At 41.4% G+C, this 14,372-nt stretch overlaps 1 protein-coding gene across 6 annotated transcripts in view; it reads right to left on the bottom strand.

Annotated features, from left to right (window-relative positions):
* Positions 1–14,372, bottom strand: part of LOC126101050 (DNA-(apurinic or apyrimidinic site) endonuclease) — a 67,998-nt gene that overhangs the window by 39,059 nt on the left and 14,567 nt on the right. For all 6 annotated transcript variants that reach the window (XM_049911718.1, XM_049911715.1, XM_049911713.1 and 3 more), the window contains one exon: positions 6,032–6,158. In XM_049911718.1, coding sequence (XP_049767675.1) covers positions 6,032–6,158 — 127 coding nt within the window. The remainder of the gene's footprint in view (positions 1–6,031; positions 6,159–14,372) is intronic.

Raw genomic sequence — 14,372 nt, forward strand, 5'->3', positions numbered from 1 at the left:
CACGCTACCGCCGCCTACAATTAAAAAAAAGAGAGGAATCGTCGCATTAGCGAAACAATGGCAAGAGACTGCTATTTGTTGTTACTTACACTGCTGCTTTCTTTGATAATGATCAACAAGAACCAAATAATAGACTGCGTATGATAGAACATGTTCTGAACGAGAGTTTGGCGAAAATTTTTCTCCGTTTGAAAATCTTTGCGGCCGCTTCTTTAGTACACCAAATTCTGCACAGAAATTAGTCATCTTAGATTTAAAAATCTAGTCAGTTGCCGTGCTTCATTTCTGACTGTATCACTATTAGGCATAAGAGTAATACGAATATAAACATGACACGATACGTATATTCTTCCGCGTTTGCTGTTGTCTCACTCTAGTTTCGTAGTTTATTTGGCAGACAGGATTTAAATGAGATAGAAGCAAACACGAAAGAATACATGGCAAAATGTTTATATTTGTATTATTCTTGTGGTGAAGAGAATACTGCATGTGATTCACATTTCATCAGGTTCTTATTAGCAACCATCTCTTCTCACAGGTAGGAAAAAATTCAGAACGTAGAGTTGGCCATAATGACAAACATCCCAGTATTACCAGTCAGATTTTTGTAGTACAATGAAATTCGAAGATGAACAATACGGAATTTGTATTTACTTCGTTGGATAATGTATGAAAATGTAGTGGTCGAAACTCGGGCGGAGAAAAATGCTCGTCTTCCAATTTTTTTTATTTTTATTTTTTTTTTTTTTAATTTTATTTACTGACGCAGAGGTTTTGGCGCCAGTATTTATCTTTGTGCCTACAAGGGATGCCTGTGTAGCACTACATATATTCGACGGCAGTAGTTAGTTGTGGCGGCACCTATCAACATTTTTCAGAACTTCCGCTTGCTTTGCACTCGATTCTAAGCCGCAGGCGGTTTTTTGGATTACAAAAACCGGAAAAAAAGTGCGGCTTAGATTCGAGTAAATACGGTAATGTCCATCACATCAGTAGATACCTGAGCAATGATACCTGCTTCTGCCTCTTCACAAATCCCACGATGGACAATGCAAGAGCATGGCACTAGTGTTATCACCCTTCTCATGCAGAAACAGCAGACGTGTAAAATTTGTGATCTTGCTCTAAGTGAATAAGCTCGTTTCATTTTTATTATCTTTATTATTGCAAAACTTTGGATGTGTTAGCATACGTGAAAATGCAGGACCAGAGAATTTAAAAAAAGCATACTTTGCTAAGCAATGACAAATGTAATACATTTACAATTTTGGCATGCTGTTGACTTGTGACGTGTAAAGCTAAAATGCCCTGCCGAGTTTCCGTACAAGCAATTACCATAATTTACTTTCTTATTATTTATGTCTCTTCATGTGCAACAACCCTACTGAGAACACTTCAGCTGTTCATTTAGTGTTCAGATCATTAGACAGAAACACAAGGACAGAAAATTTGAAGAAACAAAAGAGGCTCAAAGCATAACCCTCACTGGATCCAGAGGAACACAGTGACTGGGGTAGCTCCTGCTGGTTGCTGTATACCTAAATAACAGTCGATAGAAATGTTTTATTTCAGTTGACGCAGACTTCTGTATTGAGATATAAGTGGTCTCATGAACACTTGAAGTTTAGATCAACTAGTCCAGTTTATTGGAAATCATATCCAGAAGAAGACAAAAGGGATGAAAAACAATGAATACAAAAGACAGTCTCAGGCATTTCACTTACGTCTATTCACTTGAAAGCAGAGAAATATTTGCCATAAGTTTTTCTCTCCCCCCAGCTTAAATGTGACAGTAGATATGGTCAGAAGTACTCTTTCTAAATGATGTGTTTTGTTAAGTAACACAAATTTGCAGACAGCGGCCACACTACACGCTGTCAGAAAGTGATGATGACTCTATAAGGCAGAACATTTAGAGTTATCCCTTTGTCAAATCTCACTGGTGTAGATAGAAATCATCAAGAAGACATCTTGATTCAAGTGTGCATATTTGATTAATTGACAATCCAGTGTTGTCATAGTGCTGGGCAACCGCTGCTGGCTCGCTGCCCATCCATGTCGAACACTGGCAACTGCGCTGCCAGCTGTCAGAGCTCTTCTCTTGACGTACGAAGTATAGTTAATCACTAGATAGGGGCCTAAAACGCCAAAACCAGTTGTGGAATGAAGGAAAATGTCTGGCAGATCTCTACTTTTGTGTCTATGAATGTATATCACCCTATTCATCTACATCTACATCTACTTCCATACTCCGCAAGCCACCTGACGGTGTGTGGCGGAGGGTGCCTTGAGTACCTCTATTGGTTCTCCCTTCTATTCCAGTCTCGTATTGTTTGTGGAAAGAAGGATTGTCAGTATGCTTCTGTGTGGGCTCTAATCTCTCTGATTTTATCCTCATGGTCTCTTCGCGAGATATACGTAGGAGGGAGCAATATACTGCTTGACTCTTCGGTGAAGATATGTTCTCGAAACTTTAACAAAAGCCTGTAGTACCGAGCTACTGAGCGACTCTCCTGCAGAGTCTTCCATTGGAGTTTATCTATCATCTCCGTAATGCTTTCGCGATTACTAAATGATCCTGTAACGAAGCGTGCTGCTCTCCGTTGGATCTTCTCTATCTCTTCTATCGACCCTATTTGGTACGGATCCCTCACTGTTGAGCAGTATTCAAGCAGTGGGCGAACAAGTGTACTGTAACCTACTTCCTTTGTTTTTGGATTGCATTTCCTTAGGATTCTTCCAATGAATCTCAGTCTGGCATCTGCTTTACCAACGATCAACTTTATATGATCATTCCATTTTAAATCACTCCTAATGCGTACTCCCAGATAATTTACGGAATCAACTGCTTCCAGTTGCTGACCTGCTATTTTGTAGCTAAATGATAAGGGATCTATCTTTCTATGTATTCGCAGCACATTACACTTGTCTACATTGAGATTCAATTGCCATTCCCTGCACCATGCGTCAATTCGCTGCACATCCCTCCTGCATTTCAGTACAATTTTCCATTGTTACAACCTCTCGATACACCACAGCATCATCTGCAAAAAGCCTCAGTGAACTTCCAATGTCATCCACAAGGTCATTTATGTACCAGGGCAGTTCAATAAGTAATGCAACACATTTTTTTTCTGAAACAGGGGTTGTTTTATTCAGCATTGAAATACACCAGGTTATTCCCCAATCTTTTAGCTACACAACACTATTTTTCAACGTAATCTCCATTCAATGCTACGGCCTTACGCCACCTTGAAATGAGGGCCTGTATGCCTGCACGGTACCATTCCACTGGTCGATGTCGGAGCCAACGTCGTACTGCATCAATAACTTCTTCATCATCCGCGTAGTGCCTCCCACGGATTGTGTCCTTCATTGGGCCAAACATATGGAAATCCGACGGTGTGAGATCGGGGCTGTAGGGTGCATGAGGACGAACAGTCCACTGAAGTTTTGTGAGCTCCTCTCGGGTGCGAAGACTTGTGTGAGGTCTTGCGTTGTCATGAAGAAGGAGAAGTTCATTCAGATTTTTGTGCCTACGAACATGCTGAAGTCGTTTCTTCAATTTCTGAAGAGTAGCACAATACACTTCAGAGTTGATCGTTTGACCATGGGGAAGGACATCGAACAGAATAACCCCTTCAGCGTCCCAGAAGACTGTAACCATGACTTTACCGGCTGAGGGTATGGCTTTAAACTTTTTCTTGGTAGGGGAGTGGGTGTGGCGCCACTCCATTGATTGCCATTTTGTTTCAGGTTCGAAGTGATGAACCCATGTTTCATCGCCTGTAACAATCTTTGACAAGAAATTGTCACCCTCAGCCACATGACGAGCAAGCAATTCCGCACAGATGGTTCTCCTTTGCTCTTTATGGTGTTCGGTTAGACAACGAGGGACCCAGCCGGAACAAACCTTTGAATATCCCAACTGGTGAACAATTGTGACAGCACTACCAACAGAGATGTCAAGTTGAGCACTGAGTTGTTTGATGGTGATCCGTCGATCATCTCGAACGAGTGTGTTCGCACGCTCCACCATTGCAGGAGTCACAGCTGTGCACGGCTGGCCCGCACGCGGGAGATCAGACAGTCTTGCTTGACCTTGCGGCGATGATGACACACGCTTTGCCCAACGACTCACCGTGCTTTTGTCCACTGCCAGATCACCGTAGACATTCTGCAAGCGCCTATGAATATCTGAGATGCCCTGGTTTTCCGCAAAAGAAACTCGATCACTGCCCATTGTTTGCAACGCACATCCGTTACAGACGCCATTTTAACAGCTCCGTACAGCGCTGCCACCTGTCTGAAGTCAATGAAACTATACGAGACGAAGTGGGAATGTTTGAAAATATTCCACAAGAAATTTCCGGTTTTTTCAACCAAAATTGGCCGAGAAAAAAAATGTGTTGCATTACTTATTGAACTGCCCTCGTATATTGTGAATAGCAACGGTCCTACGACACTCCCCTGCGGCACACCTGAAATCACTCTTACTTCAGAAGACTTCTCTCCATTGAGAATGACATGCTGCGTTCTGTTATCTAGGAACTCTTCAATCCAATCACACAATTGGTCTGATAGTCCATATGCTCTTACTTTGTTCACTAAACGACTGTGAAGAGCCATCCGAACTTACAGTCTACTGGTTACACATTCTTTTGAATTAGCACAGAAGTGGATATGACTCCATTCCAAGACAGAGTGGAAGAGCATGTGCCAGTGTACCACTCTGATGGATGAAAATAAATCATTCAAAGTTACAAGATCAGTTCTCATTCGCACTTTGCTGTACGTAAGTGTTCTCAACTTTAAAAGTTTATCTTCAATACAGATAGAAGCTGAAGTAAAGAATTAATTTGTGCCATGGCTGGGATTTGAACCTGGGTCTCCTGCTTACTAGGCACAAGCGCGAACAAATACACCACCATACTACTGTGGCTACCACAGCTACACGGACTACGCTAGTCCAACTCCCTCCCTAACACAAAACCCAGTTCACATCTTCAGCTAATCTTCCCATTCTTAAATCATCAGTATTGCCGAGGCTCTCTGATGTTCTACATCTACATTTATACTCCGCAAGCCACCCAACGGTGTGTGGCGGAGGGCACTTTACGTGTTGTTGTAGCACCCCAGCTTTGTACGTAAAGAGGAAATCCTACCCGTACCTCAGGTTCAGGTGATCTACTGACCTCCTAGAATTATATTTTCCTGGAGACATATGCATCTTAACTTTTATCTCTGGTAAGGATAGAAGCTGAAGTAATGGACTTTAACACAGGTCTCCTGCTTGGTATGCAGATGGGCTAACCACTACATTACCGTACCACTGCAGTAACATTGGCAATACTGACAATTTAACAAGGGGAAAATTGGTTGAGGGTGTGAACTGAGGTCTGTGTTACGGAGAGCACTGGACTACGGTAGTCCATGTAACTGTCTTAGCCCCAATGGTATGCTGGTGTAGTAGTCAGTATATCTCATCTAGTAAGCAGGAGCCTCAGGTTCAATTCCCGGCACAGATTTTAATTCATTACTTCAAATTCTATTCTTACCAAAGATAAAGTTGAGATGCATGTGTGTCCAGGAAAATGTAATTCCATTAGATCAACTTTAAAAGTGATCGGAAGAATATTCACAAACTTCTAATGCATGATGCTTGTGTACTTCACTATGAAAGACACGAACGTCTCTCAGTATTTTATAAAACAGAACTCGACAAAGTAACCAGGAAAAGAAAGAAACAACTTTTGGTGCATCTTTCTGCTTACAAGGCATACTTCTGATTGCAGTAGAACTTCTGCAGACAGTGTGTGACAACAGATGATTCCAAGGGATAATCATAAATATTATGACAGACACTGCAACTATGCATGATGAACTGCCTGAACTAGACATTGAAGAGTACTCTGATGCAGGTTAAAAGCATTATTTGAATTAGATTTTTTGATAAGAGTATGATTGCTGGCTGACTGGTTTGTAGCCTTTCATAATTTTTCACAGTATAAAAGGGGGGAGAAACACTCACCTGATACCCAGTATGTGTGATATCCCTCTACTTTTGCTTCTGGTGGAATGTTGGCTTCTGAACATCTAACTTCTTGCAAGCATATTATGTCTGGCTTTTCACGTTTTATGTATTCCAAGCCATTTTTCTGAAACATAAAATGAAAACATATGAGGATTGAATTACACATAGGAAATTCATTTTCCTTTTTCCCATTAAGAACAAGGTATAACTATATGTGATACGGTAATGAAAATTACATTAACATCTAAGTCGACTATCTCAAATAAAGGGACAAGAAAATGGTAAATATAATGTTCACAAAACAACCAAGCACATTTTCTACATTCAAATTAAGAAGAAAAATAATTACTGGGCACGACAAGGGATACATTGTGTTACCAGTGCTGGCTTTCCAGATCTAATTCATTAGCAGCTGGAACATGAATGACGCCACACTAAAAGAGTTTTGCAGACGCAAGAGTTGTCATATGAATAACCACAACAATGAAGATATCAAGATATGCACTCTGTCCATGCATGTTTAGAACAATTTAAAACAGGAAAGACCTCTGTGCATACAGATCACTGTTGGACTCTCTGGAAAGGAAGCCCAGCCAATTTTTCTCACAACACAATGGTCTAATTTTCCCATAAATTATTGCAAGGTTCAAGAGACACCAATTAAAATAAATTCTAAAATGTCAGTTGATAAAGTGATCTGCTCTTTTTAATGCTGAAAATAGGCAATATCATACAAAGACTGCCGAACAATATGTATACCCAGCACAATAGCATAGCCAAACATGCTCAACCCAACTACAGCACAGCTTCGGCCAATACTGCATCAATACAGAGAGAATTCTTCAGAAATTCATCAACATAATCTGAAAATTGCAAATTAGTTTTTCTGTTATTAGTTTTATGACATCATCTGATGTTACAAGTGATTCAGCAGAGAACATAAAGAGTACACACAATTTTATTTTGGGAAAGATGTTAATTGTGAACTTAAACCAAAGAGATATTCACTGCATGTACACAGGTTTTGAAAGTTGTACCACTACAGATGTAGTGAGTACCTCTCAAGGATTAAATATGAAAAACATGGAACACAAACAAAATCATCATTCTGGTGATTTAGGGTGCATTATAACACAAATATTAACTCCAGAGCACAGATAAATAAAAGCTTGTATTGGAATTGTGGAAGACCTGGAGCTATTTTGGCCAAACTTCATACATATGATTTAATAAATGGGAAACAACCGTCTGATGATAAAGAACCTTTAGTACCCTTGAAGGATGGGGTTGGGGTGACAAGAAGATGACACATAAAAATAACTTTAAAACCAGTATTACTGTGAAATTTTTTGGGGTAGTTAGGTTGTTTGGTAACAGTCCCACTGACATTTTACCACTCGTTCTTGGGGTAGGGGAGTAGTGAAGCAATGGACACTGTTGAACACACAGTTTTCGGGCCAGCTGAACTGGTTTGAGACAGTCTGAAGTCCTTAACTTCGATACGTATTTTCTCTTACCATACTGATATAAGATTTTTATTGTATTCTGTCTTGAGTAGAAATGCCTCCAAGGACCACAGTGTTTATCAAAGACTGGAAGATTAACAAGATCTTAGACAAGAAACGTTCAAGTAGAGGGGTAAAATACTTGCAACACTACAAAAATTCACAGGAGTCATCGAGTGACAGACAGGCACATTGAAAAACAACTGCAAGCCATTATTTAGCTATTAACGTCCTTTGTCAAATGTACATATAAAACAACAACAACAACAACAACCCCCCCCCCCCCCCCGACACACACACACACACACCTGCAGACATGGTCACTATCCTTTCTGAGCACGCGGCTCGATTGCGGCTGCATCTAAGGTGAGCAATGATCTTTGCTGGTATGGGAAATGGTCGTACAGAAAAGATGTGGGGGCACAGCAGGATAGGAGAGAGGGGAGATGCTACTGCTGCCTTTGAGAGTGGGAAGGGATGTGGTGGAGACAGGATACTGGGCTGCTGGATACAGCATCAAGAGGCTACACTGCATGCTTGGAACTTTGTTAAGTCTCCTGTGCGACACTGTGTCAAATGCTTTCTGGAAATCTAGGAATAAGCAATCTGTCTGTTGCCCTTCATCCACGGATATCAAGAGTAAGCTGAGTTTCATGAGCGATGCTTCGTGAATTTGTGCTGATTAGTGGAAGCAGCTTTTCTGTCTCAAGAAAATCTTTTATTCAAACTCTGTTATGTTCAAAAATTCTTCTCCAAACTGACATCAAGGAAATTAGCCTGTAATTTTTTGGGTCTGCTCTTTTACCTTCCTTAAATACAGGAGTCACCTGCCCTTTATTCTAGTCGTTTGGAGATTCATGATAAATGCAAGTTAAGTAATTGGTCAATGTCATAGATTACTTGCTCTTGTTGCAAGGCATTTCTTACCCCATGAAAAGAACGAACACTTGTGAAAGCAGCTATGTGATCTACCAACTTAGCTGCAACCACTGTGTGGCATTCTACAAGGGCATGACTATGACAACAAGCTCTCTGTTCACATGAGCAGTCACCACCAAACTGCTGCTAAGATACAGCTGGACTGCCCAGTTACTGAGCATGCTGTCCAACATGATTTGCTAGACTTCAATAACTGTTCACAGCCTGTGTCATCTGGATTCTTCCAACACCAGATTTCGTGAATTGAACAGGTGGGAACCGTCTGCAACGTATCTTTTGTTGCTGTAATTTCCCCTGACCTCCATCTTTGTTAGTCCTTGTCCATCTACCTATTCTTGTCCCTGCTCCCATTCCAGCCACAATGTACACGCACCTTCTATCCCCCCACCCACAAACACACACCAGTGCACCTGCACAGTCCTTTCCCCTCTCCTCTCCCCTTAGATAACTTGTGCAAATATTCTGAGAATCAATAATAACAAGGGTAGGTAGCAACTCACCGCAAAGGTGATCGCTGAGTCACAGACACACACATAGAAAAGACAATCACACTCTCAAAACTAAATTTTCGGACATATCCCTCGTCACAAAACAAGAATACGCACACATTCACTCAATCACTCAGACACGACTCATGCATGCATGACTGCTGTCTCCACCCACTGCGCCTACAGTCTCTGAGAATCAGATCCAAACAAACCATTCCTCATGCATCCCTGCCTCTCGTCTGGAGCTGCCAGGCTAGTGGTGACAAGTGGTGGCAGTACTGACTACAAGCTGAGGGAGTGCTAGATAGGGGAGAAGCAGTAGTAATGAGGGAATAGGAAAGCAGTGCACATTTTTAGCTGCACCCAACCAGTGATGCTGCGTGACATCTCAGAAAACAAACCATTTCATCTATTGAGATACAAACAAGATTTTTCCGGTATTTCTTTTTTCCTCCAAATTTCCCTTACACATTTGAAATTCCCTGATTTCCAAAATCTGTGGCAACCCCGAGGACACTAAAAAGGAAACACAATACCTAACAAGGAAATAGAGATTGCAAACAAGCACCTGCCCGCATGTGGAGCATAATTCTCATACCAAATACAGTAGTGTATGTAAGATGACAAAGTTCTGATACATTTCATAGTAATCTGACATGCCAGTGAAAGAAGCTTTGTGAAAAACAATGTTGCAGCTCATGTTACTGCTATATTTCTATGTAACACTCCAGCGATTTGGTGCATAATGCGGTATTTTCAGAGTGAGCTGCAATCTCAGACCAGCTCACAATTCTACATGTACACCTACATTCTGCAAACCCCCGTGAGATGCATGTCAGAGTGTACGTCCCATTGTACCAGTTATTACGCTTTCTATCTGTTCCATTCATGTATGGAGCATGGGAAGAATGATTGTTCGAATGCCTCTGTGCGTGAAGTGATTATTCTAATCTTATCCTCATGATCCCTAAGTGAGTGACGCGTAGGGGTTGTAGTATATCCCTGGAGTAATCACTTAAAGCTGGTTCTTGAAACTTTGTTAATAGACTTTCTCGGGGTAGCTTACATTTGCCTTCAACAGTCTGCCAGTGCAGTTCCTTCAGTATCTCTGTAATGCTCTCCCACGAATGAAACAAACCTGTGACCATTCGTGCTGCCCTTCTCTGAATACATTCAAAATTCTCTGTTAGGCCTATATGGTATGGGTCCCATACCCTTGAGCAATATTCTAGAGCCAGACGCATGAGTGATTTGTAAGCAATCTCTTTTGTAGACTGATTGCACTTTCCCAGTATCCTACCGATAAACCAGTCTACCACCTGTTTTACACACAACTGAACCTCTGTGATCGTTCCATTTTTCAACCCTACAAAGTGTAACATCAGGTTTTCATATGAGTTGGCCAATTCCAACAGTGACTCACTGATATTCTAGTCAATGGATACTACTTTCTTCGTTTTGTGAAGTGCAAAATTTTACATTTCTAACATGTATAGCAAGATGCCAGTCTACCCACATTGAAATCTTATAAGATCCGACTGAATATTTATGCAGCTTCCCAAAGATAGTCCACCATTATTGATAAACGGCATTGTCTAAAAGCCAGTAGTAGCCATTAATACTGTCTGCAAGATCATTAATATACAATATGAACAGCAAGGATCCCAACACATTTCCCTGCGGCACACCTGAAGTTACTTCTACATTTGATGATGACTCTCCATCCAAGGTAACATGCTATGTCCTCCCTACCAAAAAGTCCTCAATCCAGTTGCTAATTTCACTTGATACCCCAAATGGTCGTACTTTTGACAATGAGCTTACATGGTGTTCTGAGTTGAATGCTTTTTGGAAACCAGGAAAAACTGCATCTACCTGGTTGCCTTGATCCAAAGCTTTCAGTGTCCCATGAGAAAAGTGCGAGTTGGGTTTCACTTGACCAATGTTTTCAATATCCATGCTGGTTGGCATTGAGGAGGCCGTTCTGGTCAAGATACCTCATTACACTGGAGTTCAGAATATGTTCCAAGACTCTACAACAAATCGATGTCAAGGATATTGGACAGCAATTTTGCGGATACTCCAACTACCCTTCTTGCAGACAGACCTCAGCCGCAAATTCAGTAGCGAATCTGACAGGGATTCTATAGCACTCTGGAGCTTCAATTATAATGATTTCAGTGTAGGGGCAATTCTTCTGGGTTTTCCATTAAAAAGGAACATTTGAAAACAGAATTAAGCATTTCAGCTTTTGCTTCGCTTCCTGTCATATTCGCTAGGGACTGGACACTAAATTTGGTACCACTAACAGCCTTTACATACAACGATATTTTCCTTGGGTTCTGCGAATGATCACTTGACAATATCATGCTACAGCACCCACTGAAGGCATCTCACATTGCTCTCTCGACAGCCAAATGTTTTTCGGTTAGCATCATCTCTCTGTCCATAGCCTTATGCTTTATTTTACTTTAGAAGTTTCTATACAGTGACTGTATACCACTGAGGTTCCCTCCCATTACGAGCTGCTCTACTGGACATACATCTATCTAGTGCGTGGTCAACTATTCTTTTAAACTTGAGCCGAGTTCCTCTACCTGCTCCTGCCCTGTGCTGAAAGTTTCAAGTTTCTCACTGAGACAAGACACTACTGATTTTTTTAATCTAGTTTACTGAACATATATATTTTTCTGCTTGTTTTAGTTGTCCTTTGTACTCTGGTAATCATTGCTGCCACAACCGCACACGGCACTGATATCAATTTTGATGTGGAAATTCACAAAAACATCAGGTCTATTTGTTGCCATTAGATCCAATATATTTCCATCATGACTGAGGTTCCAAACTATCTGTTCTAGTTAGTTTTTAGAGAAGACATTTAGTAAACTTTCACGTTATCATGGCTACCACTAACAAAACTGTAATTTTTCAAATAAATTGTTGATGATAAAAGTCTTCACCAAATATTACAATATAATTGTGGAACTTCCACGCAAAATGAACTGAGGTTTTCTCTAAGCTTTTCAGTTACATCAGGAGATGAGTCTGGTGGGCGATAGAAGGATCCAATTATTTTATGACAACCTCTGATACCAAGACTTGCCCGAACAATCTCACATGGAGCTTCAATTTCTATCTTGGTGGATTTGAGTTTCTTGTCTACCATATCAAATACATTTGCCTATCCTTTCTATATACACTTAAATTTTCCTCAAAAATCTCAGGTTTCAACCAGCTTTCTGTACCTAGTATTATGTGAGCTTGACTGCTTTTCACGAGTGCTTCAAGCTCTCTCACTTCATTGCGTATGATTCGGCAGTTTATCATTAGGATTTTAATACTCACACCTGTGGAAGGCATTTCTTTTGACCTTACACTGATACTGCTGGGTTACCTACAGCTTTTGTTTTCTGGATTAGATGGAAGTCGCCCAATCTAAAAAACCTTGTGTGCACCCCACACAGTCAGCTACCTGAGTAGCAGATTCTGATGTTTAGCGCACATCTGACCTATTTAGGGGGACCCTGCAGTTCTCAACCCCGTGGCACAAGTTGCAGCCTAGCTTGTCACAGAACTTTTGAAGTTTCTGGTTCAGTCCTTCCACTCAGCTCAGAACCAATGGGCCAGGATCAAATCTGGGGACAATGCTCCAAATTGTGAACTTCGTTGAAACTCCCTGCACAAGGCCAATCTTCTCAACCTTCTCTGCCAGTCGCTGGAATGACCCAAGAATGACTTCAGAGCGCAGACAATGGGTATCCCTGTTCCAATGTGTGCCAGTTGGTTGCACCCTGTTACCTCTGCAGCCAGAATAGCCTCTTCAACACGTTGAATGAGGCCCCCGGGCATACACACTGGGTGTGCCTGGTGTACTTTCCTGTCCCTTGCTGCCATTTCCCTACGGGATACCATCATTTGCCGTACGTTTGAACTGCTGACAATTAATAGATGCCTACCCTTTTGTGTTTACTTCCGCCTGACACCAGACAAAACAGGTTTCTCCAAAACAAGTGAAGTGAGTCCCACTGGCTCAGTGTCATTTAAAGACAGTACCTCAGACTTGTTGCGTTAGCAGGATCGGTACAACATCTAAACCTCCATGGTCCCTGTCAACCCTGTACAGGACGCCTATGTCTAACACTGATGTCCCACTCACAGTCAAGTGGATGGATAATTACAGATCCTGTACTTTCTGCAGAGGAGACAGAATCCATAGGAGAGGATAGTACTATGATGGTACCTCTGGTACCATTTTCACAGGTACACGACTCTTGGTAGCTCTTCCAACACATCAATTTGCAGCAGCTGCCAATCATGTGACTATAGTCAGGGCGATTTCCAGCAGCTCAGAAATGTCAACCAACTCATCCTGCATTTGAGAACAAACAGCATTCACAGTGGATCTGCATATTGGCTAGTGCAATGTATTAGAAGGCAGTGAACTTTAAATTAAACCTGCTGATTACCTCTTAATCTGTTGAGCTATAAAGCTGCTATTTCTCTACAAGAATTGAAGCAGGTACACAAAACAAGATTTCTGTTACGGCAACACAAAAATCTGTGGTAGAAATTACCCATTTGCAGATTAAAACTAAACAAAATACTGCCATTGGAGTTACTATCCTCACAGATCCTGCTACAAGAGATCTCTCATACCCCATATACCAATGATTCCAACTGATTTACCTATTGATTTGAAGCAGTTTCAATTCTCAATCGAGGTTTCGTTCGTAAGAATGATAAACAAGGCTCAATGCCAGAAAGTGGGGGGAAAGGGGAAAGACAGGAAATGGACATGGAGCAGAAAATAGAGGATATGGACAGAGAAATGGAAAGTGGAGAGATAGGGCGATTACGCTATAGGAGAGAAGAGGGAGGGGAGGGAGGAGGAGGAGGAGGAGGAGGAGGAGGAGGACGAGTACATGGACAAAGACAAGAGGAGGAGTAGATGGACAAAGAAAGAGGGGAAGGAGGATGAGGAGGAGATGTACAGAGCTTGGGGGAGAGGAGGAGATGAAAGGGGAAGGAGGAGGGGAGGAGAAATTTAGGATGTACATTCAATTAAAAAAAAAAAAAAAAAAGCAACTGTGAAGCGTTGCAGGTCCGGTTGTTGTTTGTAAACCAGCTCATTTTCAGTGAATGATTCTGGTCAACAGTGCAGATGAATCAAAAAGGACTTTAGAACTTTTGAATGATATAGAAATTTATTGAGATAACTTATAGGTTTGGTAGATGTGTCATTTTGTAGAAAACAACCTCAGGTTTCAAACAAAAGTATCAAGTGTCATTTCCAACACCAGCATATGTTTGATTTTTCAGTCGGCCAAACTGTTTGGTGGGGGAGGAACGTACACACGGCCTTTAATGAAACCCACAGGAAAGAAATCCAGTGGTGTCAAGTCTGGG

This window comes from Schistocerca cancellata, chromosome 9 (genome assembly GCF_023864275.1).
Source record: "Schistocerca cancellata isolate TAMUIC-IGC-003103 chromosome 9, iqSchCanc2.1, whole genome shotgun sequence".
NCBI lineage: Eukaryota > Metazoa > Arthropoda > Insecta > Orthoptera > Acrididae > Schistocerca > Schistocerca cancellata.